Source organism: Canis lupus, chromosome 6 (genome assembly GCF_011100685.1).
Source record: "Canis lupus familiaris isolate Mischka breed German Shepherd chromosome 6, alternate assembly UU_Cfam_GSD_1.0, whole genome shotgun sequence".
Lineage (NCBI taxonomy): Eukaryota > Metazoa > Chordata > Mammalia > Carnivora > Canidae > Canis > Canis lupus.
Window position 1 is genome coordinate 29,019,202 of NC_049227.1, and position 27,509 is coordinate 29,046,710.

The 27,509-nt window shown below is 40.8% G+C and overlaps 1 protein-coding gene across 2 annotated transcripts in view; it reads left to right on the top strand.

Moving 5' to 3' along the window:
- PARN (poly(A)-specific ribonuclease) overlaps positions 1-27,245 on the top strand; it is a 155,372-nt gene extending 128,127 nt beyond the window's left edge. The window contains exons 23-24 of one of the 2 annotated variants that reach the window (XM_038540300.1): positions 16,892-17,085; positions 26,229-27,245. In XM_038540300.1, coding sequence (XP_038396228.1) covers positions 16,892-17,085; positions 26,229-26,281 — 247 coding nt within the window. In that variant the 3' untranslated portion in view covers positions 26,282-27,245. The remainder of the gene's footprint in view (positions 1-16,891; positions 17,086-26,228) is intronic. The other variant, XM_038540301.1, reaches the window with a different exon arrangement.
- The last annotated feature ends 264 nt before the right edge of the window (positions 27,246-27,509 follow it).

Sequence of the window (27,509 nt, forward strand, 5' to 3'; positions counted from 1 at the left end):
ATATAACAGTGTACTTTTTTTTTTTAATGGTGTTAATAATTGAAGTTGTCTTCAACACACTTAGGTAGGGCAGTGAAATGGTACTTTTTACATGTCCGTTAACTAAATAAAAACAAATTTCCTAGTTGAGTTACCCACATCAGTGCAGTTAGGATTATTTCTATATTTTTTGTTGTAGTTTTAGCTGGAATAAAATATAAAATATGTAAATTGTATAGATTAATTGCTCAGAGGTAGAAATTTTTAACATTTTTCTGGCACATTATTTTTTGACACTTTATGCTTTTTAATTCTGCTAGTCCATCCTAAGGCAGTAGAAGCAGTAGAAGGTTTGTGTTTATTTGGGGGAAGTCAGATGTAAGGATGAAGAATGGCCGCTGTGGTCCAGTACCAGGGTTGTCATTGTGCTAATAGATGGTTCCATGTTTAAATGCTGTCTACAGAGTTGAGGTGCTTCCTTTTGTTCATTTGGGGGTCTCTGAAGCAAAGATTCCATTGCATTGCTGGTCATGCAGGAGCCAAAGAGATGCTTGCCAGATGGGAACATTCACATCCTTCCTTTTGTGTCCCTTTTCCCAAAGGCAAAAGAACTAAAATTTGCTGTATGTTTTCAAATCTTCAATCTGAAAGTAGAACTGATTATGGAATCCAAGTGGTGGCTAAATGGATGTTTACTGTACTCTTCTTTAAACTTTTCTGTATATTTGAAGTTTTTATGATGATGGGAAAAAATGAAACCATGTCTTCTAGGAGCCTTGTATATATTTCCAACAGAATAGGGCATTTAGCGTGGTTCTTGATGGTCTGCAGGTTCCAGACACCCATGAATTCATAAGTGGCAGTTAGCAGATGGTTTCATGTGCCCTGGGGAGGCTGCTGAAAACCCTCCCTCCTTCCCCTTGCAGCTCAGGGCCAGCCTGTACAACCTCTGAGGCTGCTTGCGCCTCCCTTCCACTCTTCCTTCTCTCTGGCTCTTCACCTTTCATGATCCTTTTCAAAGATTTGGACCTCTGAAGACTCAGATCAACATCATCTCCAAAAACATGCCCACTGTGGGACCGTGTGGGAACAGCGAAGGCACCATCATTCAGATGTCTGCCACGTGCCAGTCACTGTAATTTGTGCTGTTTTGTTTCATTTTCCTCTTTAATCCTCATAATAATCTATTTATTAATCAAGGAGACTGAGACACACAGATGTACAGGAAGTTGTCCAGAGTCACAAAACCAGTAAGTGACAGAACCTGGATTCAGGCCCTTATCTCTCTCATCCCAAATTCCATGTATGCTCTTTCCAGAATGTCTGCTCCCTCCTCAAATACCCATTTGTGATCCTTCCCCACTGCCAGAAATGCCTTCTGAGATGCTTTCCATGCCACCTGGCATCCTTGGGAATCCTCTGCCTTCGGAACTTCTGTGAAGTGAAACGATGTTTATTCACATATGCGTTCCAGTACCTAACAAGTGATGCCCTGTGGTCACTCAGTTCTCTTTAAATAAATGAATGAACAGGAGAACTCAGGACACCTGGTAACCTGACTTCTGATGGACTTTCCTATTGAGAAAGGCCCTGACGCCTTCTTTTTCCCTTTTGAACAGCATAGTCATAGTAAGAATACTTTCAGTTGCTTTGCTAAAGACAAGGCCAGAAGAAATGACATTCTTTTATAACAACACCAGAATCTACCTTATTTTATTGTCTTATTTGTTGTTGAGACTAAAAGGCCCATGTGAAGGTAGGAGTAGTTTGATTGGATCCTTGGAATATCAAGTCTGAAGTCTGTTCATGCATACCTTATCATGTTTTAAGGGAAATAAGAGGAAATTCATCTCATAATATGCTACAGAAATCAGGAATCATGACCAAGAGGCACATTACCTCATCATCTTAGATTAATGATTCTAAATTCTTGGAAGGGATTCGTTTCTAGTGTGCTATAGTCACAAATTACCCCCCAGAAGGGTCTTCAGAAACCAAACCAAGATACAAGAGGCATGTAGTTTCTTGGTGTCAGAACATCTTCTGGTAGGTGGTCCTCTGTTCTGAGAGAGCAGAAAGGATGTTCTCCTCTCCTGATAAAGCTGTCATACACTATTGATTCATCAAATCAGATCAGTAGAGCTAATGATGTCATCTCATCATTACTTTGATGAAATATATGATGTGAATGTCCATTCAGGATGGCTAAATTGATGGATATAGTGAAACTGTTAGAATTTAGAGTGGCATTCTCCAGATGGTCAATAGCTTCCTTTAAAAAAAAAAAAAAACCTCTCTCTTTCTCCCTCTCCATTAGCTCAGTTCATTTTGGCTGCAGTAGGCATCTGAGAAAGGTGAGTGCCCATGCAGCAAGAAGAGTCGGTCCTTCATGAATAGAATAGTCCCACCTATCTACTTTCCTTCTACATCATTCATGAAACAGTTCACTTCCATCATTTGTGAAACAGTTCACTTCCACATTTGATGCTCAGTTAGCATTATGGGTTTTTCTCCTTCTCAGGTTGGGTTTAGTGGATTTATAAGAAAAACAGAAACCACCAAAAACAGCAATTTCTAAAGAGATGGGATGTCTTGAAAAAATATGTAGGACTAAGATATTGATGCTATAAATTTTGTTGTTGTTTAGGTAACAGGTTTTGAATTTTTTCTTAGGTATCATTTCTACTTGCAAAAGCTAACTGTGGAATATTCAGTGATACCACGCTAATTCAGATGAATGGAAGTGTAGACTGAAAACTAGTCTAGATTGTAGGACATTTGTGAAGAAATGAGATAGATTCTTTTAAAGAATCAGTCGCACCTATAACTGTGTGATTAAAAGTGTTACTTGATAAAACCATATACTTATGGAGCTGGAAGACTCTTGGAGATGATCTTGTCAACCCTCCCTAATGCTAGTTCGAGAGGAGAATTGGAGAGTCAGAAAAGCAGGTCTTATTCGGAGTCACAGAGCCAATGAGTTTAACAGAGCTGAGTATGCCCATTTAACATAGCCAGACAAGTACTGATTTACTATTGGTATAAGAGTTTTTCACAATGTTAAGTAGATCTTTGTGAAGTCCTTGACATTTTTTTCTTTTATTTTCAATGAAATACATGAACATTGTTTTTTAAAGCCAAGTAATAGAAAAATTCTATAATAAAAAGCAGCTGTCCCCTGCTACCCTCATCCTGTTCCTCAGAGGCAACCACTTTCAACTCTTTCTTTTGATATTTACTTTTTCCAAATAATGTAATTATTGCTATGTCTTGGGTTTTTTCTGTTTAGCCATTGACTTGCTAATACAGTAGGCTTGTCCAGTCATTTTTATAGTCCTATACTATGGGCAAAGCAAAGATTGCCTATAGTTTTTAAAGTTTTCCCAGTTCCCTACATTGTCTCTGCTTCCTCAGTTTTTTTCTCTGTATGTTGGTCTGCTTTGAATTTTGTATCTTACGTTCAAGATTTTCTTCAAATATTTGACGATTTTAGGCTGTCCATTATTATTTAAGAATGAACTAAAAAGGGATAAGAAAAAGCTGTGGGTGTGGAGGCTAACTGATGTTAGCCTATTGATCTTTTCTCTGTAGAGTGATGAGGTAAGAAGATGGCATTTTAATTACATATATTTTTCCTCTGAGGCTTATTTTCTTTATGGCTTCTGCTTTTTGTGGTCTCCTGAAGAACTCTTTACCTCTACTAGAGTCAGAAAGATTGTCTTATCTTTTCTATAAGATTGACAGTCTTTTGTTTTATGTTTAGGTATATGACCTATTAAATTTTTTGTATGTAGATATCTGTTTGTTCTGGTACCATTCTTTGAAAGGACTGTCCTTTCTGTGTTGAATTACTCGGATTTCTTTGTCAAAAACCAGTGGAGAGGGCAGCCCCAGTGGTGCAGCAGTTTAGTGCAGCCTGGGGTGTGATCCTGGAGACCGGGGATCGAGTCCTGTGTCGGGCTCCCTGCATGGAGCCTGCTTCTCTCTCTGCCTGTGTCTCTTGCCTCTGTGTGTGTGTGTGTGTGTGTCTCTCTGATGAATAGATAAATAAAATTTAAAAAAGAGTCTATAAAAACCAGTGGAGATATATATATATGTCATTTTCTGGACTCATTCTTTTCCACTGGTCTGCACCTCTATGCTTTTGCTAGTACCACACTGTCTTGATTACTACAGCTTTATAGGGAGTCTTGAAGTCAGATGGTAAATCCTTCATCCTTGCTTTTCACTTTTCCACATAAAATTTAGGCCAGTTTGTTGATCTCTATTAAAAGCCTGCTAGGAATTTGGACTGCAATTATGTTGCATCCGTAGATCATTTTGGAGAGAATTAACAATTGTATTGAGTCTTCTAACTCATGAACGTGGTGTATCTTTTCACCTATTCGGGTTTTCTTTGATTTTTTTCTCATCAATTTATTGTAGTTTTTGGCATACAAATTTGACATATGCTTGATTAGAGTTGTCCCTAAGTATTTTGCTTTTTGATGCTATTGTAAGTAATTTATTTTATTTGTTTTAAGTAATCTCCATACCTAGCATGGGGCTCAAACTCATGACCCTGAGATCAAGAGTCTCACACTCTTCCAACTGAACCAGCCAGGCACCCCATATGTCATATATTTTAAAGTTCAATTTCCAGTCATTCATTTCTAGTATAAAGAAATACAGTTGATTTGTATATGTTGACCATGTATCCTTGAACCTCACTAAATTCACTTTTTAGTTCTAATAACTTTTTATAGGCTATTTGGTATTTTCTGTTTAGACAATCACATATGCTGCAAGTAGAAGCAACTGTATTTCTCCCTGTGGACCGTATAAATTTTCTTTCTTTCTCTTGTCTTATTGCAGTGGCTAGGGCCTATAGTACAGTGTTAAGTGGAAATAGCGAGAGCCAGCATATATGTCTTATTCCTGATACTAGGACAAAAGCATTCTGCATTAAGTGTGATATTAGATGTAAGGATTCAGGTTTGTTAAGCCATGGATTTTCTGATTTGCACCTTGGGGAAGGTGCAATCTTATCCCAACTGCTGGTGCTTTGCATATTGATTAGCAAGAGGAATCTGGAGGCCTCACTTCCCAGTGCATGGGGGATGCTGCTTCCCTCCGTTCATCACTTCTTACTGCCCTGCTCAGTCCTGCTCTTTACTGTTGGACTTGGTGCCTCCATGAGAGGGTCAGTTGTGCAGAGAGTAAATGTCTTGTCCAGCTGCTGATGGCTGGGGGGATGTTTGTCCCCTGGCTTCCCCAGGATGGGGGTGGGGATCCTAGGATAGCCTTTCCTCCTGTTTATATAGCCCCAGTCCTTATCACCTACTTGTTTCAAGAATCTGGTGCCTGTTATTTGCTGAGACTTTGCAGGCTCTGTGGGGTGAATTAACCTTTAATACAACACTTAGATTTGTTTCCTCCTCTGTGTGAAGTTCTTTGGCACTCTTCTTCCTACTTGTTGTCTCCAAAGTGTCTCCAAAGTGAGCTGACATCCTGTCCTCTGATGCTGCCTCTCCTGTTCTCTGTGCCTTTGTCAAGTTATTTATATCCCTCTGCAGATAAATATGTGTCCAACTGGTCATGTTTAACTTCCTGGAAATTTTTTAAAAGCAGTTGATTTTCTGAAGTAGTCGGGCTTTTGTCATGGAAGTAGTTATTTTGTTTTGATTTGATTACATTACTGATTTGATTAGTAAATCCGTTTATCAGAGACAAAAGGAAATTTTAGTGCAAAAGTAAATTTCATTCCAGCTTCTGAAAATTTCAGATGTTCTGAATTCAGCTTCAACTAATTATGTGTTGAGTATAAGTTTGTTATTTAGGAATTAGTATTAATTTCTTTTGTGTTTATCATCCATTAATCTTTTCTGTGTTGAATTAAAGTGAATTAGCAATAAGGGATTGTTTAGCCAGCTTCAAATCAGGTTCTTGTAAGAAGTTCCAGTTGAGTGTCATTGATTCTTTGTAACCCAGAACCAATTTTTTCTCTGATTTAGGCCAATCTCATATTTAAAAATAAACTTTATACCTAGGACTGAGCCACAGTCACACGACATACTCATGAATTGTCTTTCCCCCGCACCCCCATCTCTCATTCCACAAGAGATACCCTTTATTCCTGGGTAGCTATCATACAGACATACCTTATTTGATCTTACTTTTGCTTTTCAGACCCAAATTCTTTGTTAGAAATAAAGTCACAGTTCATCAGCCATCCCCCAAGAGATTGCCTTCTGAATTGAATTGAGTATAGAGTGAACATCCTTCCCTTCTCCACCCAGATTATGCCCACAAACACAGAAACAGTCATGCTCATGGAATTTGAATTCAGTATGAGAGTTTGTGAAAACAATAAAAATGCATTTTCTAGCTCCCACTTCCCGGGATTTTCCCAGTTCATTTTGTTTTGTGAGGTAGTTTGCACAGAGGGGCATTCCTTCTTCCATTTAGCTATATCTAGTAGGGAATATGTTTCTATCCAGGCACACAGGTGACTATATACTAGAATGTAAACCATGTTAATATCATATATAATTCCAGATGAAATAAGCAGCTTAGTGCTTGTCACTTGCCTCACTGCTCTTGGGGGGAACCATTCACCCATTTCCTCTAATCCATCCATTTTACAAACCTTGACTGTAGAGGGCTGATTGACTCTGTAGGCCCTGGGCCAGGCACTGAGAAGCCCCATACTCAGCATATAGTGTGAGATCCTGTTCTTGCTGAATTTACGTTCTAGTGGCAGAGAGAGAATTAACAAGTGAAGAAGTAAGTAAGAAGCCCAGACAGAGGTGGAAAACAAAACAAGATAGAGGGATAAATGCTTCAGGGTCAGGGGGCCACAGAAAGCCTTTCTGAGAGGGTCTTTTTTCAGATAAGACCTGCCCAAGAAGAACTGGCCCCAGGAACATGGGGCTTGGTGGTGGGGAGGCAGTGAAACAGTTAAGAGTGCCCTCCCTGCACTTGGAGGGCCGTCACAGGTCTACCTAACCAGCTACCTGACTGGGGAGAAGTCACTTACTCTGAGGTGTCTTGCCTGTAAAATGGAAAACAAAACAAAACAAAACAAAACAAAACACCTATCCAGTTGAAAATGCTCGTCTCTAAGTGTCAAACGAGAGAATTTTATAAACGGGCAACTTTTTTAAATGAAAGGTGGCTAGGGCAGCCCCGGTGGCGCAGCGGTTTAGCGCCGCCTGCAGCCTTGGGTGTGATCCTGGAGACCCAGGATCGAGTCCCACATCGGGCTTCCTGCATGGAGCCTGCTTCTCCCTCTGTGTCTCTGCCTCTCTCTTCGCTCTCTCTGAAAGAATAAATAAATAAACCTTTTAAAAAAAATAAATAAATGAAAGGTGGCTATTATACCCAGCAGTGTGAACCTCCCAACTCACTGAAGGACTTACCCTCTGTCTTTAAGACTTACTGTAAAGCTACAGGTATAATAACAGTGTGGTGCTGGCATAGGAAAGATAAATAGATAACGAAACAGAATAGTGGAATAGAGTGTCCCGAAACAAAACCACACATTTGTGGTCTGTTGATTTCCAGCAGCATTTCCATGCAGGAATCCCTTCCTGACATTTCTGGGGACATTTATGTTACTCTAAATTGTGAGAAAAATCAGTCAAGAAATCAAATTAAAGGGAAAAAATCTGTAGGAATTAAAGTTTAACCACCAGCATAGGTATTACTAGTTCAAAGGAATCCCCTGACCTAAAGCTGAAAGCAAGAGTGGAATCAGTGTCAAAGGTTAAGGGCAACAGTTCTGAAATGAGGATGGAGTGTATGGGAGAGAAGGGGCCATGATCAAATCTGTCATCCTTGCTTGTCACTGCTGCCATGTTGTGAGCGTATGTTTATAGCCTTGCCTGGTGCTAACAATGAGTCATTTTTATAAATAAAAACATATTAACGAGTTTACACACATCAGTACACTTTATAAAAATCCTGCAATTCTCATTTCAAGAAATAATAAGTTTTGGAAGCAGTCTTTAAATTGGCAGTTCTGAAACATGTTTCTGTGTAATAGTGCTGTTGACCTTGCTAGGATACCCAAATATTATGTTATCTTAATAGAATCCAGTGGTGTTTTAGTGTCTGAATATTTGCTATAAGGCTATAGTTCTTTGTAAGTACTTTTACAGAAGAAATGCAAAGGCGTAAATAGCATTGTGGAATACTTTGATGTGAGATCCGGTCATCGAAAATCTGAATTAGGTCGAGCAATATCAATTTTAACAGCAAAACTCAAATCAAGGGAAGCAGACAAAATATTTTCATCCCTCAAAGAGGAAATGAGCTTATATGAAGCAATATGTAGTCTAACGCCCAACTTGTATTTGCTTTGGACACACTAAGAACAATTTTGACCAGCATCAGCACAACATGAAAGAAATATCTCTACATCTGGAATATTTGTCATAAGACAAATATTAGCAATTAATACTTGTGTGCCTTAAAATCTCATTTAAGAATAACTTTTAAATATTAAATATTTGTGACATCTTTCAACATTTAAATGATGTTTATTGGGCATCCATTCAATGCTAATGTCTTACTCTTTTAATGTTTTCTATCACCAAACGCCTGTATCAGGTAGAGATTATTTGCATGGCATTGAAATTATTTTGTTTCAGTATGTGTTTCATGATAATAACAATACATTTATTATTATATTTTACTCTACTAAACTAACCCCTGAAACTTTAAATATAGCCCTATCACAGAAAACTGATTCATTGTTTATGACTATACCTCATTATTATTTAAAAACATGTAGTACAGTGCTATGGAAAATATAGAATAATTTATGATTCAGGATTTCAGATTTCTTGGTCTCAAATTTTGAAGATTAATAACTTTCAGGAATTTGGAAAAACTTAAAACTCCTCACAAAAGTACTGGTAATCCAGAAAGCAAACTTAGTTTTGTTAACAAATAATTCTGAAAAAAACAAAAAACCCCAAATAATTCTGAAACAATTGCATAGTAGTATGCAGAAATTGAACTTCTACTCTTAAATCACACCATATACATAATGAACTTGAAATGACTCAGAGAGCTAAATGTAAGAATTACAACTATAACATTTCTAGGAGAAAAGATGGAACAAAATATTAGTAACTTTGTGCTGTAGTCTGAATCATGACACCCCCACCCCCAAATTCATGTGTCAAAACCCTGATCCCCAGTGTGATGGAGTTAGGAGATGGGGTCTTTGGGAGATGGTTAAAATTAGATGGGGTCATGAGGGTAGAGGCCTCATGGTGAGATTAGTGCCTGTGTAAGAATAGGAAGATGGGGAGAGAGGGCTGTCTCCTAACTATCTATAAAACATTGCTGAAAGAAGTAAAAAAAGATCTGCGTAAATGAAAAGATACCCCATGCTCCATGTTCATCGATTTGAAAACTCAGTATTGTCAAGATTTCAGTACTAGCTAAAGTTATCTATGGATTCAGTGCAATTCCTGTCAGAATCCCAGTGACATTTTTGGCAGATATAAAAAAAAAATCCATCCTAAGATTCATATGGATTCCCAAAGAATGCTAGATAGCCAAAACAATCTTGAAAAAGAACAGATTTGGAGGACTAACACTTCCTGATTTAAAATTTACTTCACGTATATGGTCAGGTCATTTTCAGTAAGAATGCCAAGACCATTCAGTGGGGGAAAGAACAGTCTTTTCAGCAAATGGTGTTGGGTAAACTGGATTTCTACATGAAAAGAATGAAGTTAGACCCTTACCATACACCATGTACAAAATGAAGTCCTCTATCTGATAAGGGATAACTATCTAGAATATATAGGGAACTAAAACTCAACAAAAATAACAAAAACTAATCTTACTCAAAAATAGGCAAAGAACTTGCATAGATGTATCTCTGAAGAAGATGTATGAATGGCCAATAAGCTCATGAAAAGATTCTTAACATCACTAATCATTAGGGAAATGCAAACAGAACCACGAGATACCACCTTATACCCATCAAAAGCCAGAAAAGAATAGGTGTTAAGGAGGTCACAGAGAAATCGGAGCCTTGTGCACTGTTTGTGGGAATGTTCTTATGAAAACAGTATGGTGGTTCCTTGAAAACTAAAAATAAACTTACCATGTGATCCAGTAATTCTACTTCTTGGTATATGCCCAAAGGAATTAAAAGCAGTGTCTTGAAGAGATCTTTGTACACTGATGTTCGTATTAGTATTTTTCACAACTGAAATATGGAAGCATCCCAGGTGTCCATTGACAGATGAATGGATAAGCAAAATGTGGTGTACCCGCACAGTGGAATATTATTCAGCCTTAAAAGGGGAGGAATTTCTGACACATGCTACAATGTGCACATTGCTCGACATTTTGCAAAGTTAAATAAGCCAGTCACAGAAAGACAAATACCGTATGATCCCACTAATATGAGGTACCTGTTAGAGTAGTTGCAATCAGAGTGGCAGAAAGAACAATGGTTGCCAGGGGTTGGGGGGAAGGAGAATGGGGGATTACCATTTAATGGATACAGGGCTTCAGTATTGTAAGATGAGAAGAATTCTAGAGATGGGTGGTGGTGGAAATGGCACATTATAAAGTATTTAACAGCACTGAACTGTACACTTAATGTGGTTAACACGGTAAGTTTTACGTTACATACACTTTACCATGATTAAAAGAAAACTCGGGAAAGCCTTTACACAAATGTTCATAGTATTATTATTTATAACAGCACAATATTGGAAGCAGCCCAAATGCCCATCAAGTGGTGAATGAATAAATGAATTGTGGTATAGCCATACTAGTAAATAACACTACTTAGTGCCAGAAGGAGTGAAAGACCAGTACTGCAGCTGCATGGATGTTTCTCAGGGCATTATGCCAAGTGAAAGAGCCAAACACAAAAGACTAAAATACGGTACAGTTCCCTTCATATGAACTCTTAGAAAAGACAGAATGATAGAAACTGCAGGCAGATCAGTGTTTACTGGCATCACTGCAGACACTGCAAGTCTGTACAGAGTGGCACAAGGAATCTTCTTAGAGAAAGGGAACCATTCTGTGTCTTGATTGTTTCAGCGTTTACATGGTTATATACAATTCCAAAAATTAACCAAGCTCTATACCTAAATGAGTGAATTTCATTGCATGTAAATAATACCCTCATTTAAAATAAAGAGGGGAAAACTTCATGGGCAGCCAGATTTTTGTGGCTTTGCAGAAAAAGGAATGTGTAAATAAATGTAATGTGTAAATATAACCCATTAGCAAACATTTTTTTTTCTACTGACAGGAAGAAGTTAATGGAGATAGTCACCCTAGAACAATTTGATTTGTACTTGCTGACTTGTCAATACTTTAACTTCTAGCAAAATTCTGAGTTTGATCTAATAGTCATTGTAACTGGAATGGTTTATCATTTGCATCCCCCATATAAATGCTGATGAAGGTTTAATGTTCAGTTCTGACACACCAGGTTGTGTCTCTAACATTTTATTTTTTCATTAATTACCACTTCTTCAGTGGATTTAAATGTGCATTTCATATTCATTATGAAGTAGCTCAGTTTGTGCATTAAAATTCCACTCGCAGAATGAGCTCAGACTCATGGAAGGTGGTTTTGCCTGATTTTTGTTGACCTTTGACATCAATCTCTAGAATAGTGAGAGAGACAAATCAAGGAACTGCTCTTAACTATAAAAACAAGCTAAGGATATCCAGAGAGGAGATGGATGGGAAGGTGAGGGATATAGGGGGTGGGGATTAAGACCACGCTTAGCATGATGAAAAAAACAACAACAACAAAATAAAATGTTAAAAAATTAAAATCAGTCTGTAAAGGATTGTCTTACCAGCACACACATATGGAGAGTACCCATACATATATACATGTGCACACACAGCCATACCTTGAAAATGTATAAATAGTAAAAAATTAAAGGCTCATATATCTGGTTTTCCATATATAATAAAAACTGGTTTTGATCTAAAACTGCTTTATTAAATTACATGGGATATAGTCACAGCTTTTATTTTTATTAAGAGAATGATAGTTCAGAAAATTTTACACAAGCGTGGATATTACATCCATATACCCAATTAACATCTGAAATGTATCCATTCCACGCATATCTGAGGGCTTTCACAAGCAGGATGTCCAATAAACAACAGACCTTCCTAGGAAGCAAAGGATTCTTGTTTGAGAGCAGAAACTACAGATGCGGAACTAAGAAATATGTTGTAAATTAATGGGAAGAATTTATGAAAATCCTTTTTGTTGTTGACACTTTGCTCCATTTATATTATTACGCATTTGTGCGCTTGCTCTCTCTTCCTGCATCCTCCCATCTGTGTACACACGCTCCATATCATGCTCTCTCCTCCCCTTTTCCTTTCCCTCTTTCTTTTTTTCTTCCTTCTTTGTTTTTTTTTTTAAGAGAGGGTGGAGGGAGAAGGAGAGAGTCAGAATCACAAGCGGACTCCCTGCCGAGCACCGCAGCTCAAGCTTGATCTCAAGACCCTGAGATCATGACCTGAGTCGAAACCAAGAGTTGATTGCTCAACCAATTGAGCCACTCAGGCGCCCCCCATTCCCTCTCTTTTTCTCTCCATGCCTCCCAACATACTTACTTTTTTTTTTCTGAGCCATCTGAAAGGAAGTTAACTACATCATGATCCTTTGTCCCTAAGTCCACTAAGTAAGGATATTTTCTTACACACCTACAGTACAGTTACCAACCTCGGTAATTTAACATTGCTAGGATGCTTTACCAGTCATATCCCAGTTTTAGTATTTCAGCTGGTATCATCTGTCTCACTCCCCACCCCCCTCCATTATAAGGCCCAGTCTGTGATAACGTGTTACATCTAGTTTTCATACCTCTTTAGTCTCTTGGGACAGTGACATTGTTGAAGAACACCAGTCCCTCCCTCCTACTACTTTTTTTTTTCCCAGTAAAATATTTTCCATCCGGATTTGTCTGATACTTCTTCATGGTTGCATTTCAGTTACACGGTCCTGACTGGAATACTGCACAGGTGATGCTCTGCAGGTACCAGTGTGTGGGGAGACCATCTCAGATCATGCAGATATCCTGCCCTCCATCAGAACATCTCCCCAGGCTGAGCAGCTGCGGAGAATGTTTGCCTCGACCATCCTTCATGTGATGGTTACAAAGGGATCATCTGCTAACTCTGTTTCTCTTCTCCATTACCAATTCCTAGTTAGTACTCAGCTGTAAGAGCTCTTTCTTCTCTCCTCTCTTTGTCATGTATTATATAAACCCATACAAATATAATATATATTATAAATATAAATGTAAACCTATTTTTTCATCAGCTTAGAATTTGTTACTGCCCCTTACTTATTTGGGTGCTCAGATACCTGACCAGAAAGAGCCTTTTCCAGCCAGGCCCTCCGTACCTGTAACATGCCTCCTCACATCTTGAGCAGTTTCCTGCCTTCTTGTATTCCGAGATGTTCCAGGCTCATTTTGTGTCTCCTTTACCCCAGCCATGGAATAAGCCAATTCTTCCAGAAGCCCTGTTTTTTCTTAGGGTGTTCAATTTTAGAAATTATGATGTAGACACCTAGTGTGTTCACTGCTACTGGAGTTTCTTTGCTCATAGGCTCTTTCATTAGATAGTGCATGGATGTACACACATACATACCCCCACATTAGTGCACACATGTGCATATGCATGTGGATGCATAAATATGCACACGTACACACATATTTATTTTTAAATCATGAGCTTAAGCCTTGTCTCCAATATTATTCCATCTCCAGAGGGCTCTTCCTTGTCTTCCTCTACTTCAGTATGTGTGTGTCTGGCTTCAACACATTCACTCATTTGCTTAGTACTATAACACATCTAAGAATTTTTCAAAATTGCTTCACTCATTTGACAACAGAAGCAAACCTCCTAAAGAGCTCAGGATTTGAGTTCTTTCCCACTCCCTATCCAAGACTGGGAATACTGGACTTATACATTGCTCTTTTGCACTTTGCTTTTTCTACCTTTTTTAAAATTTTATTTTAACCAGAAATCATTCTCTATCAGTTGAGATCTTCATTCTTTCTTATAACTGCTCAGTACTTCACCGAATGTATGTACCACAGTTTAATCAGTTTCCAATGCTTAGACATTTAGGCAGTATTTTGCCTTGGCAGTATTTTGTAATTACAAAGAAAGCTGCAATGAATAAATAACCTGTGCATATGTATTTTTGCATTGTTAAAGGTATATCTTCCAAATTCCTACAAGTGCAATTGTAGACTCAAGAAGTAAGTAAATATGTAGTTTTGTTAATATTGCCACATTCCCCTCTATAACAGTGAGTTCATGGCTCTGCCATGACTCCCCTCAGATTGAGAGTTATTTGTGTATCAGAGACATTAACCTTTTATCAATAATATATGCTACAGATATTTTTCCCTGGTTTCTCATTTGTCTTTTGACTTTGCTCATCATATTGATTGCCATGCAAAAGATTTTTATGAGATTAAATTTATAAATTTTTTATTGTGTCTGGATTTTGGATTGCAAGTCATAGTGAGAAAGCCTGGGCAGCCTGGGTGGCTCAGCAGTTTAACGCCACCTTCAGCCCAGGGCCTGATCTGGGATCGAATCCCACATCGGGTTCCCTGCATGGAGCCTGCTTCTCCCTCTCCCTCTGCCTGTGTCTCTGCCTCTCTCTCTCTCTCTCTCTCTCTGTGTCTCTCATGAATAAATAAATGGAAATCTTAAAAAAAAAAAAAAAAAAAACACTTAAAAAAAAGAAAGCCTTTTTGTACACCCAGATTTTGGAGGAATTCACCCAGGTTTTATTGTAGTACCTACATTTATTTTATTGTAGTATCTACATTTATTTTTTACATGTAGATATCTGATCCGTTGGCTGTTTATGCTTTTGTATCAAGTGAAGAATGAGTTTAATTTGTCCTTTTCCAGTAGTCTCAACACCATTTCTTAAAAGTTCATCCTTGCCCCAGTAATTGGAGATATGACCTTCATTGTACATCAGATTTCTATATGCAGTTGAGGCTATTTCTGGACTTTGTATTTCTCGAAGTCCCAACTGAGTTTTCATTAAACATTCACATCTCAGACACTACCAGGTTCCAAGATTTACAGCACCAAGGAATTTTTAGGCCTGTTCCCCTTTTGTGGTGGAAGAGTGGGTCCTTATTATTTTCTTACACTTTTTGAATTTTCCAAATTTTCAGAAACCAGCCAAAATTATTTTTTATCTTTAAGAAAACTGTTTAAAAGTAGCGTACCTGGGTAGCTCCCCATAGGTTAAGTGTCCGACTCTTGATTTCATCTCAGGTCATGATCTCTGGGTCATGAGATGGAGCCTGCATCTGCTTGAGATTCTCGATCTGCACCCCTGCCCCTCACTCTCTCTAGCTCTCTCTAAAATAAATAAAATATTTTTAAAAAACTTTTTAAGGCTATTATCAGTTTTTATTATTTTTTATTATCAGTTTTAAACATTACATTTAGCATGAATTTTTAATAACCCTCCAAATATTACCATTGGTACCCCCCCTTTTCCTTATGTCTCCCCAATAAAAGAGATGTTTCAGAAAAGTGCATGTAATATATGTGAAAAAGAGGACAAGTGGAAGGCCAATCAGCCAGTCTTAAGAGCCCATGTGCTCTCAGCCCTATTTTGCCTCCTATGGCTTCTAAGAACCACCAGGGAAACAGTTTATCTTTTTCCTTCTTTGCATGAGTGAACAAGTGTGAAGTACAGAGAAGACCAAAATGCAGGACTAACATAGAGGAACTGGGAGGACTGGGTAGCCAGGTTTCTTTATATGTAACGTTTTAAGTATTTGCTTCCTGAGAAAAGGCTGAAATCAGGGTATGTCTGCATTCACTCGCTCTCTCCCTTTCCGCCCCCTCTCTGTACTTGAATGGCCTTCCTGAATTGGAATGACTTGATTTTTAAATGTTTCTCATAATTTGGGGGCTATAATAAAAAATCTATTTATAAGACCCATTTGGAGGAGACAGGACTTACATGGGCCATGCGGTCTCTGTTTTTATCAAGTTATATTTCAGGGAACGTATTTTCTCAAGGAAAAATCAGGACATGTAATTTGATTTAATTTAACATGTCACATCCTATAAAGCTTTAAAAGTGAAGCCAGGTTTAATTATAAATTTGACAAGTCACCGTTTTGGCACAGAAGAGAATTATGTGAAGGTAGGATATGCCCTGGCTAAGTGGATTCAGATGATGAGCAAGGTGATAGGGTGCACACTCAAGAGTTCTTCTGTTGTGCTGCGTATCTCATTAGTTAATCATGAAGGTAACAATGCTGTCTTCCAATTTAGCACCCCCAAGACTATTGTTTTGTTACCGCAGCTCTACTATTCTGTTCTGCTCTTCTGCTCTAGGAGCTCTACCAAAACAGAGACCAGCAATTTTCTTTAAAACTTTGTTCTTTGAGGAGCGCCTGGGTGGCTCAGTAAGTTAAGGGTCCGCCTTCAGGTCATGATCCTGGGGGGGTTCTGTGATTGAGCCCCATGTCACCAGGCTCCCTGCTCAGCCAGGGAGCCTGCTTCTCCCTCTGCCTGCCACGCCCCGCCCTGCTTGTGCTCTCTTGCATGTGTGCGCTCCCTCAAATAAATAAAATCTTTTTAAAAAAAAAATTTCATCCATTGAAGTGCTAAGAACAGCTTGGATTTGTATGTGTATGTACACAAGCATAACGTAGAACGTGCTTCTGAGTAATGCTGTCAGCGGGGAAACTTTTAGACTTCAGTTCCTATATAAAGTCTTTAACTTTCACATACAGGTTGTTGGCTGCTAGTTTAGTGGTTACAGACTTAAGAGTATTTAGACGTTTTATAGGCTGGTGTTCCTGTTAATCTCCACACCTTTCATGTCCTTCCACTGTTTGTGTTTCAGTCTTACAGCGACCAGCACAGTAGGAAAGAGAAACTTGAGTCCCAGCCCAGCCGAGGCGGACTTGGAGGCCAGAATATCAGGGGAGATTTCGGACACCGAGCTCGAGCAGACTGAGTCCTGTGCAGAATCCCTCTCTGAGGGAAAGAAGAAGGCCAAGAAATTAAAAAGAATGAAGAAGGACCTTTCACCAGCAGGTCTGTATAAGATCTTACTAAAGTTCTGGACTTGTTCACTCTTTAAGGCTCTAGAAACTCATAGTTTGGGGGGAGAAATGATAGCAGGGCTTCGGTTGGCGCCAAAGCCCACGTGCAACAGTCCCCACCCCCCACCCTTATCGATGGTTTCCTGTGGTCAGCGGCAATCCAGAAGCAGAGGATCCTTCTGACTTGTCATCAGCAGGTCATTGGTAGGGGCACTTGGGTGGCTCAGTGGTTGAGTGTCTGCCTTTGGTTTGATTCGTGATGCCGGGGTCCTGGGATCGAGTCCCACATCGGGCTCCCTGCAGGGAGTCTGTTTCTCCCTCTGCCTGTGTCTCTGCCTTTCTCTGTGTCTCTCATGAATAAATAAAATCTTTTAAAAAAAAAGGAGAGAGAGAGAGAAGGTCATCAGTAGCCTAATGCTGGGTCACCATGCCTATGTCATTCCCCTCACTTCATCTCATCATGAGGGCATATTATCATCTCACATCATCACAAGAAGAAGGGTGAGTCCAGGGCAATACGATTTTTTAAGAGAGAAAAACCTATTCATATGGCTTTTACTACAATGCATTGTTACAATTGTTCTTGTTTGTTATTAGCTCTTGTTAATCTCTGTGCATTTATAAATTAAACTTTATCATAGCCGTGTATGTGCAGGAAATAGCATGGTGTATATAGGGTATAGTACTACCGGAAGTTTCAGGCATCTACTGGGTGTTTTGGAATATGTCCCCCGCAGATGAGGGTGACTGCTGCAGTTTTCCATGGGACCAGATGCTTTTTAGGATTCATTTAATTTAATTTGAGGAATCCCTAAAAAGCCCTGTCTCTTGATAGAGGGAGGCTTGGCAGGGGCCTTCACAGTTAAAGATGGTTACTCTGCTTTGGTAATCCTCTCTCTCTCCTCCATGGTTTAGAGGTTTTGCTGATGTGTGTACGTAGCCTCAGTATCTTAAATGTGCATTTCAATTTGCACAGAGGCCTCCTCCTACACATGTTATTTTCAGTGGCAGAATTTTCACCGTTCCCAGCAAAACGCTAGGCAGCCTGGATTTCTCTCATAAGCAGAATTACATAAGGAGCAAAGGAAACTGGAAACTAACCCAGGTTGTGAGCCTAGTATGTGCTAGGGGCTGTGTTAGGAGCCTTTTCTTTCCTTATTTAATTCCCTTCTCACAGCAGCCCCGACGTAGGGACGTAGGGGATTATCATCCTGTCCTAGTGACGCAGGTGTCTGACTCAGAGAGGTTAAGAAACCTGTGCAGATCCATGTGGCTAGCCCCAGAAGGGAAGTCCAGGCCTTCCTGGAGCTGAATCCCCTGTTCTTCCCATCACCCGGATGCTATGGGGGGGTCCATGACCAAACTCAGCCCTTCAGGCACAGACCCTCTACAGTGCTGGACTGTGACATGAGTGGGGGGCTCACTGGTCAGCCGGGCTGGTTCTCTCTCCAGGAGATCGGCCACCACCTTCTGGGCCCCTTGCTTGACTGCTGCTTGCTTGGGGTCCAGTGCAGCATTTCAGGCTTGGCGGGAGTTCGATCTTCCCTTTAAAGTTCTGAGATGGTCATCAAGTTTCACTTCACAGTTAAGAGATTGGAGGCCTAATGGGGAACATGACTCACCCGAGGTGCCGGAGTCCTCTGGTCTGCCCTGTGTCTGCTCAGGATAGGAGGGTCTCTCACCCAGCCCCAACTGTCCGTCTCCTGTGTCTCCCATCACGACGGCTTCCTGGTGAGCAGAACCAATAGTCAAACCAAAGGAAAGTCAGAAAACAATGGAATTTGCTTCGTATGCACGCTAAGAATTCCTCGTGTTCCAGATTAGTCCCTCCTTTTGTGTGGCCTGACCTGGCGGCAGGGAGTTTTCTGCATCTCATTGATAGTAATGAAGTCAAGAGAGGCAGCAAAGATATTGTATATGTTTTTATACTTTACACTGAAGCCGAGCTTTCTCTGAAGATTTCGGGTCTTCTTTGAAGCCCGAATTGTGTCTTTCCACTGCCTCTTGAATCCCCATGGTCCTCCATGACATGCCTCCCCTCTGTTCCCTAAATGGAGCATTGGAGAAGTTTTTCTTCTTCTGTAACACTCTTAATCTTTCCCTGGGATCCCTTCTTAACACTACCTCATCGTATGTGCTCAGCGAATGTTAACACTGAGTGTCGACATGACTTCAGGAGATCCGGGCTAGTGTGGCAGGGGGCGGGGTCCCCTCTTGTGTTCTCTCCCTCATCTCCCAGTCTCTTCTGAAATTTTCAGTTTCTCTCTTAGCTCTCAGGGACAAGATGACAGGTGCCCCCCCCCCTTCTATCTCAGCATAATCTTATAGGTATTAACATTCAAATACCTAATAATAGACTGCTTGAATAGATTAGCTCCCTTTATAACTTCTATCATTCTAAGCGAAAACTTTCTGTGAGTTATTTGGGGTTTTGAATGTATAATACCGTCATTAAAATAGGTTTTTATTTTCCTCCCATTGACAGTAAAGCTGTCACTGCCACAAGATTTGAGCTAAAAAAGAAAAAAAAATGATAGATTTTGTACTTCTTTGTCAGTCTCGCTCAAAGAGAAAGACAGAAACATCTTGACAGCTTTTAATTGAATCAGAGAACTTGAGATAATTGGGCTTCTGGAGCCCCATTCACCGGGCGAGACCTTCCAGCAGCACAAAGCTGGAGGTTTAATGGGTCCTTCTCGTCTGTTCCGTTGTAAGCATTTAGCTCTAATATTCTCAGCAGGTTGTCAGCCAAGATACCAGGCTCTGAGCCTGTGGAGTCAACCAATTTGGATTGCTTGGTGATTTTCATAAGGTCCTAGGGTGAGTGAAAATACAAAGGTCTGACCCTGTGAAGGATCTGTATTAAGCACTCGGGTTCAGAGCGTACCAGGAGCCATGAAGACCTCATTGGGGTGTTGGCAACAACCAGATGGGACAGTTTGGTATGGTGTGGGAAAGCCTGACCTGCAGAGACAGCTTCCAGGGCATCCTGTCTGATCTCTCCTCCTGGCAAGCATATCTTGACAGGGCCACAGGTAATTCATGAAGGTGTGGTGGGTGCCTGGCACTCTCAGCAAAAGCATGAAAAGTGTAAAAGACACTGTTCCACAAGTCAGGGAGGGTTCTGTTTTCTAAAGAGGAAATAATAGCAAAAAGGAGGACCATAGAATATTGTGTCTTGTAGCAGTCCTGGGTCAGTTGGTGGCTTAGTAAATCCCACACAAAACAGTGTCATCTGTCTTAGTTACACATTTTAATATCTAAGATGTACTGAGAGTTGGGTACTAGACCCCTTCCCAGCTAACAAAATGACTTCAACTGCAAAAGAAATGACTGTTTAGTGAGTTTATTATCATGTAGTTTATCATGTATTATCATGAGTTTATTATCATTATCATTTGTGCCAGGAACATCCTTTGCATCTATTCCTTATAAAAACCCAGTAAAGTATAGATACCATTACTTCTGATTTCTAGAGAGGACACGGGCTTAAAGAATTCAAACTGGCAAAGTCAAATATAGCTGGTGTTGGGGGCTCTGGGGAGGGGACCGTCTGATCCAGAGCTCACACGTTGTACCTACCATTCTGCCATATATGAAATTTATCCAAACTTTAGAGGAAGCAAAGGACTCTTTAGAAAGGAGCTGGTCAAGAGCAGAAACAACAGCCAACTTGGACTTTCTTGTGATGAAGTCATGTGACCAAGCAACCATTCTCTTTAGGAGCTCACTATGTACATATTATGTACTTAGCAAGTATTTTCCTCCTAAGTGTTGTTTCTATCCTCTTTTCAGGATACAGATGTATAATGTAAGTCCCTTCCTCTTATATTTATTAAGATTGGTATAGAATGGTAGTGCTATCTGTTTTTCCTCGGGGGAAATTCAAGGTACATTCTCAATTGGTGTGTAAAGAAACAGAGTTCTTCCTGTCGTTTAGGCTGAAATAAAGTATCCCTAGGACATGTCCCCCAGACAGTGTTTAACGGATGAGTTTCTACAGCACACCTGTTCCTGCTGATAAGTGAATTGTGTTCCAGTGTCCTCTTGCTGACCGGACTGGCCATTTTCAAAATACTGATGGACAGTCCAGTAGCCAGGCCCAGTTAGCATTTACAGAAGAGTGCCGGAGACACTGTGACTATTCCTGGTGACACTTTGTCATGTAATAGAGAGGCTGCTACAAGTCTTTTTCCGCTTTCCATTTAAAACACAACACAGCAGACCTTTAAATGTTTGCCAAGAACCAGGAGTGTCACTGGAGTCTTGAGTAATCGGTTGAACTTTTTAAGCTTAAATCCTAAGGTTACAGTATGAAAATTTAGGATTAGAGTAGCAGTCTGCAGTTGCTGACCATCCAGGCTAGGGAAGTCCAGCCAAGGAGCTTTTCAATTCCTCAGTTACAATGTGGCTGATAGCCTCGGTGTGGCCCATGAGGAGTGTGCCTGTGGGCAGTACGCTGCTCAGTCCTTGTCCCTCCTGGCAGCCCTCTACTCGGGGAAGCTCTGCCTTCTTGGTGTGGGAAACTGCCTCTTTACCTTTGGAGCATTTTCCAGTTAAATACATTCATATAGCACCCCCACAGGATCTTTCTGTATACAGAATTCTACTCTAGAAAATGATACAATGGCAAATTTCCAATATTTTAGATTCTGTTCTTGATTCACCTGAGGGAAGAAACGTCTTCGCTCTTAGAATCTCTCCTTTTCAGCTCTGGATAGAAGAAAAGTAAAGACATACAAATAGTCACCTTTTGTGTTAACCACATTTTCATTTCTTTTGTCATTTTGTTAATAAAAATAATATGCTCGCTATGAAAATCTGTAAAATGAAGAAAAACAAGAAAATCAAACCCAGTGGTTGCTTGATACTGTGTTAAGTGTTTTTCCTCTGCCTGTCATTTTTATACATGTTGACATCATACTTCATAGACAGTTTGGTATCCTGTTCTTTTCCCGTTTAAAAAAACCTCTTGGCCAAATTTTAATTATCAGTATAATATTTTATATTAAAGTTTTGTTGAATTTTAAAACAGCATTCCTACTGTCTTTTGCAGGGTCAGCTTTATTAAGATACAGTTTATGTACAATAAGTCATCACTTTTAGGTGCACAATTTGATGAGTTTTGGCAAATGCGTACAGCCATATAACCATCATTGTGATCAAGAGAGAGAACAGTCATAGAGGCACCTGGAGGCTCAGTCAGTTAAGCATCTGACTCTTGATTTCAGCTCAGGTCCATGATCTCAGGGTGGTGAGATCAAGCCCCATGTCAGGCTCTATACCTGGCAGGGAGTCTGCTTGAGATTTTCCCTCTTCCTCCTCTCCCTCTGTCCCTACCCCTCTTCTTTCTAAAATGAATACATCTTTTTAAGAAGAGAGAGAGAGAACAGTTGTATCATTCCAGTTGTAAGATTTCCTCATGTCTCATCCCTCCCAGCCCTAGATCCTGGCAACTGCTGATGTGCTTCTTTCTTAATATGTTTGAGATTCATTTTGCTGTTGCACATACCAGTGGTTCATTCCTTCCTATTGCTGAGTTAGTATTCTGTTTTATGGACGTATTGCTGTTTATCCATTTTGCCCGTTGACATTTAGGTTGTTAGCACTTTTTTAGAAACTAAGAATCAAGTTGCTATAAACATTTGCAAACAGTTTTTTATATGAAATAACTTTTCATTTCTTTGGGATAAATACCTAAGAGTGGAATTGCTGGGTCTTAGAGTAAGTAAGTGCATGTTTCACCTTCTAAGAAACTGGCACAGTGTTTTCCAGAGAGCCAGTGAGGCTTCCAATGGCTCTGCACCTTCACCAGTATTTTAGCCATTCCAGTGGGTCTGTAGTGGTGTCTCATATGGCTTTGACTTGAATTTCCCTAATGACTAATAATGCTAAGTATATCTTTAGGGTGTATAATTAGTTGCCATCCAGATCTCTTCTTTGGCAGAATGTCTTTTCAAATCTTTTGCCCATTTTTTCATCAGGTTGTTTTTTTCTTGTCCTTGAGCGTTGAGAGTTCTTTGTATGTTCTGGTTATAAGTCCTTTTGGGTGTCTTGCACATTCTTCCAAACTTTGTTTTTCTTTTCATTTTCTTAATAATAACCTTCAAATAGTAGAAGCTTAAAATTTTACTGAAATCCAATTTATAATTTTTTTTCTTGGATTATGCCTTTAGTGTCAGATCTAAGAAATCTTTGCCTGACTCCAGATTACAAAGATTTTTCTGCTGTGTTTTCATCTAGAATTTTTATGGTTTTAGGCTTTATATTTAGAGGTACAGCCCATTTTGAGTTAATTTTTATATATGATGCAAGGTATGCATTGAGATCCATCCTAACAGGAAGCCGGCATCCAGAAATATTTGTTTAAAAAGAAAAATTGTTCCAGAATTCTTTCCGCTCAAATAAAACAGGGCTGTGAAAATGAGCTCCTTGGAGCACTGATCTTATCTCCTTATCCACCAGCATTGAGACTGATCCTTCAGTCTACAGCAACCCCCTTTCTAGAAAGTGCTAGAAAGAATACCAGTAGTGACCTCCAGCCCCCTCTGGTCCAGGTCTCTTTTTAGGTGGTTCCTAAAGTTCTGGTTCCTCTGGACATATTGTTGCCCAGCAGCTGCACATTTTAGGTAGTGAAAACTAGGATCTTGACTGCAGGCTGTCGGCTTCCTGGGAAACAACCATGTTTAGTGTTGGACCACCTTACCGATAAGGGGAAGAGACCCAATGTCCATGAAAAACTGACTATGTCAGGAACTCGGCTGTACCACGGCAGGCCCATGTGGCAGAAAGTGATGATCAATCCAGCTGATAGATGAGGCCGTGAGAGGTATTCAGAGCCACACAGCCAGTCAAATGGCCAAGCCAGACTTGCTCATCCAAAGCTTTTGCTTACTCTGCTATTCCTCACCAGCTCCTCACCAAGTCACTTCCTGTGTGTCTGCTGGCATGCCGCCACACCCACACATGGTCCCATCCAGCTGACAGCAGGTGCTATTAGAAGTATGACAGTGCAGTTGCTTTCAACCATTTAGCTTTTTGTTTGTTTGTTTGATTTCCCTCACAGCTAGTTTGAATTTATTTCAGTTCCCCACACTCGGCATTGTGGCTTTTACCTTTAAAATGGCTAATTGACTGCTGTGCTATTTCTTTGTAATGTGGATTATAAAAATGTCCTATGGGTGTTGCTTTTCCTACTTACAGTCAGGGTTTTTTTTTTGTTTTGTTGTTTTTTTTTTTTTTTTTTTAGATTTTATTTACTTGTTTGAGAGACAGAAAGTTGAGCAAGCAAGAGAACATGAGCTGGGGCTGGACCGGAGCGGGGGCGGGTACAGAGGGAGAGGAAGAAGCAGGCTCCCCACTGAGCAGGGAACCTGATGAGGGGCTCAATCCCAGGACCCTGAGATCATGACCTGAGCTGAAGGCAGACGTTTAACTGCCAGGTGACTGAGCCACCTGGGTGCCCCTACAATCAGGTATCATATGAATTTGTGATTGAGAGGTCAGGCTAGTAGTGTCTTAACACAGCCCATCTGCATTATTTACTTGTTCTGGGGAGGGGAGTGTCTGTGTGTTTTGTTCTTTAATAACCTAACTGGATCCTGGGAATCTGTCACGCGGAGCATCTCCTGTCCCTCTTCACTTCTCAAGAACAGTCTTACACACAGTCTTTGCTGGGAGGAGACCCAGGGCACCAGACTCCAAGTATCCCTCTCCCAGTCTTCTCATCCTCTCCGTCTGAACTTCATCTCAGGAAATGATCCCAAGTGGGAATTCTCGTGTTGGCTGAAATCCTGTGTTATTTTGTGTGTTCAGACCTAGTTATCTTTAGACATTCCTGCCATTGAGGTGGCTGCTCTCAGCTGAGTGATTTCCTACTTTGCAGGACCTCGCACCTCCTCCAGTTTTAAAAGTTACCATTTTAGGCAGCATCCAAGCCCTCTCCCCTCTGGAATCTCTGGAGTGTTAGCAGCTGGGGCTAGCTTTGCCCATTTTCCCTGCCACCTCTGGTGCAGGAGCTCCTGGTCTGTCACACTTTCCATTGGGGCCACGCTCATCTCTGACTTACTTTCCCTTCACTCAGCTCGACACAGCTGGTCCAGGCCCCCACCTGGCTGTGCTGCTGTCATTACAGAGAGTGGCATTGCAGCTTCCGGGTAAAACTGTAACTGAAGAGGACCTTCGACACTTAGCCAGTGTTGCTGAACTCTGAAATGGCTGCACGCTTTGACTTTTGCCCCTTTTGGGGGTCTCTGAACCCTCATTGGTCAGCTTCTCTAAAAAAGTCACCAGTCCCTTGGGTTTCTCTTCTGGGTTCTGGCACAGAGCACCTGGCACAGAGAAACCTGGTGTCCTGGGACATGACAGGCTGTGTATGTCATGGAAGGATCTAGTTCCACCTCAGCCACTTGCTGGCTGTGTGAGACTGCTCACCTTACCTAGCTTCTCTGAGCCTGTTCTTGAATCTGTAAAATGGGGATATTGATGCTACTGTGCTTAATTAATTTATTAATTTGAGAGAGAGCACGAGCGAGAGGGGCAGGGGAAGGAGAAGAGATTCAGACCCTACACTGAGTGTAGAGCCAACATGGGGCCTGATCTTCCCACCCTGAGATCACGACCTCAGCAGAATCCAAGAGTGGACCCTTAACTGACTTTGCCACTCAGGTGTCCCACACCATGCTGGGCTTTTATGAAGATTAAATGAACTGAGGGCCACTTGGCTGGCTCAGTCGGTAGAGCACACAACTCAATCTTGGAGTTGTGAGTTCAAGCTCCACACTGGGCATAGAACTTTTCTAATTTAAAAAAAAAAAAAAAAATTTAACTGAGTGCCCAGCATGGTGGCTAGCAAAGAATGCAGCTTGTGCTCCCCAAGAGAGATGTGAAGTAAAGAGGTGTCCAAGCAGGGAGACCTGTCACTGATCCTACATGTGATGTTGAGTGGGGTCACCTCCGGCTGCTGGGCACTGCTGCCCATGGGCAGGGGTGGGCTTGCCGTGTCTGGCCCAGGCCTGCCTGCAGTGGCCTTTGCAGCCAGCAGTGGATGCTCTGCTCTTTGCTGGTTGTTGGGGCCTCCAGGTGCCATCCTCACCTGTTCACCGTGTTTGGTTTTGTGTCCCCCCGGCCCCCCAGGAGCCATCCCGGACAGCCCTGCCAAGCTCTTCGAAGTTCCCGACACGTGGTAACCTGGGCCTGAGGGAAACACATCGCTGGTGCTGTGGCTGCAGAGGAACCAGCCAGCACATTCGGAAGCCATACTGTATTTAATTTAATAAAATGTGGTATGGGAGGCGTTTGAAACCAAGTATGTGTCCTGGAAAAAAAAACAAAACACAACAGTTTTTATTTTCATGGCTGTGTCTCTCTTCTTCCCTTTTAATGTAAAGTGTCTGCTGACACTCAGCACGGTTGTAAGCTGTCGTGAATGTGCACATTATGAACCAGTTGATTATTTGTTGCTTGTGTGAAGCCTTTGCTTTCATGACTTTTAGCACATTTAAGAATCCACACGACGGGGAATGTCGGCTGTGAAATAAGCAAAGAGCCAGCATCCTTGGGCACGGTGATCAGAGTTTTGGGTTGAAGTCTTTCTCGCTTCAAGGGGTTCTCTCCTGATTCGGGGGCCTCCCAACGGATGGGGAGATCACTCACCTCTGCCCACTTCCCCCCATAGCTGCCTGAAAATCCTCAGCGCTCAAGCCCATTTTTCCAGTAGGAAAACATCTCCTGCTGTCCACCTGCAAAGGAGCTTACCCTTTGCCTTGGCCTTCGGGCCATATCTGTTTAGAGTCCTTTTTCCTAAGATGTGAGTTCCTCACGGCGGACTGTACACGTCCAAAAAGTTCACTTCTGTTTTTCCATGAGTGCTGTGTCCACTTTCCCCTGTCTCCGCCTGCTCGTCATCTCTGAGTGTGTGCCTGGGACTGAGGTGGCACATGTGTGTGCGTGTATGTGTGCGTGAAATCACAAGTGACATGTACCAGCCTTTTCTCTGTTGAAACTGATCCCAACAGTGACAGAATTTCACAGATCTACTTCAGTAGATCTTCATATAGATCATTGTTAGATATTTAACATTTTTTGTATAATGGAAATAAAAAATGAAACATGTATTTCCAAAAGATGAAAATTAAAGGAATTTTCATAGGATTCTGGTTCTTTCCTTTTTCTTTTTCTTTTTTAATAAGTGAATGGCATATTTGATGTTTACATAGATAGGTTGCTCTCAAAAGATCACCCCGAAGAGCTCTGGTAAGTCACAAAGCCTGGTGTTTATAGATTTTTTTTTTTTTTTTTTAAACCCGCATGAATGAGTCGGATGCTTGGTGCTGGAGTTGAGCCCCGTGGAAAACTATAGGAGGGTCTGTGTCTCTTCATGGTGGGTGGAATGGAGCCCTTTGGAATTCATGATGG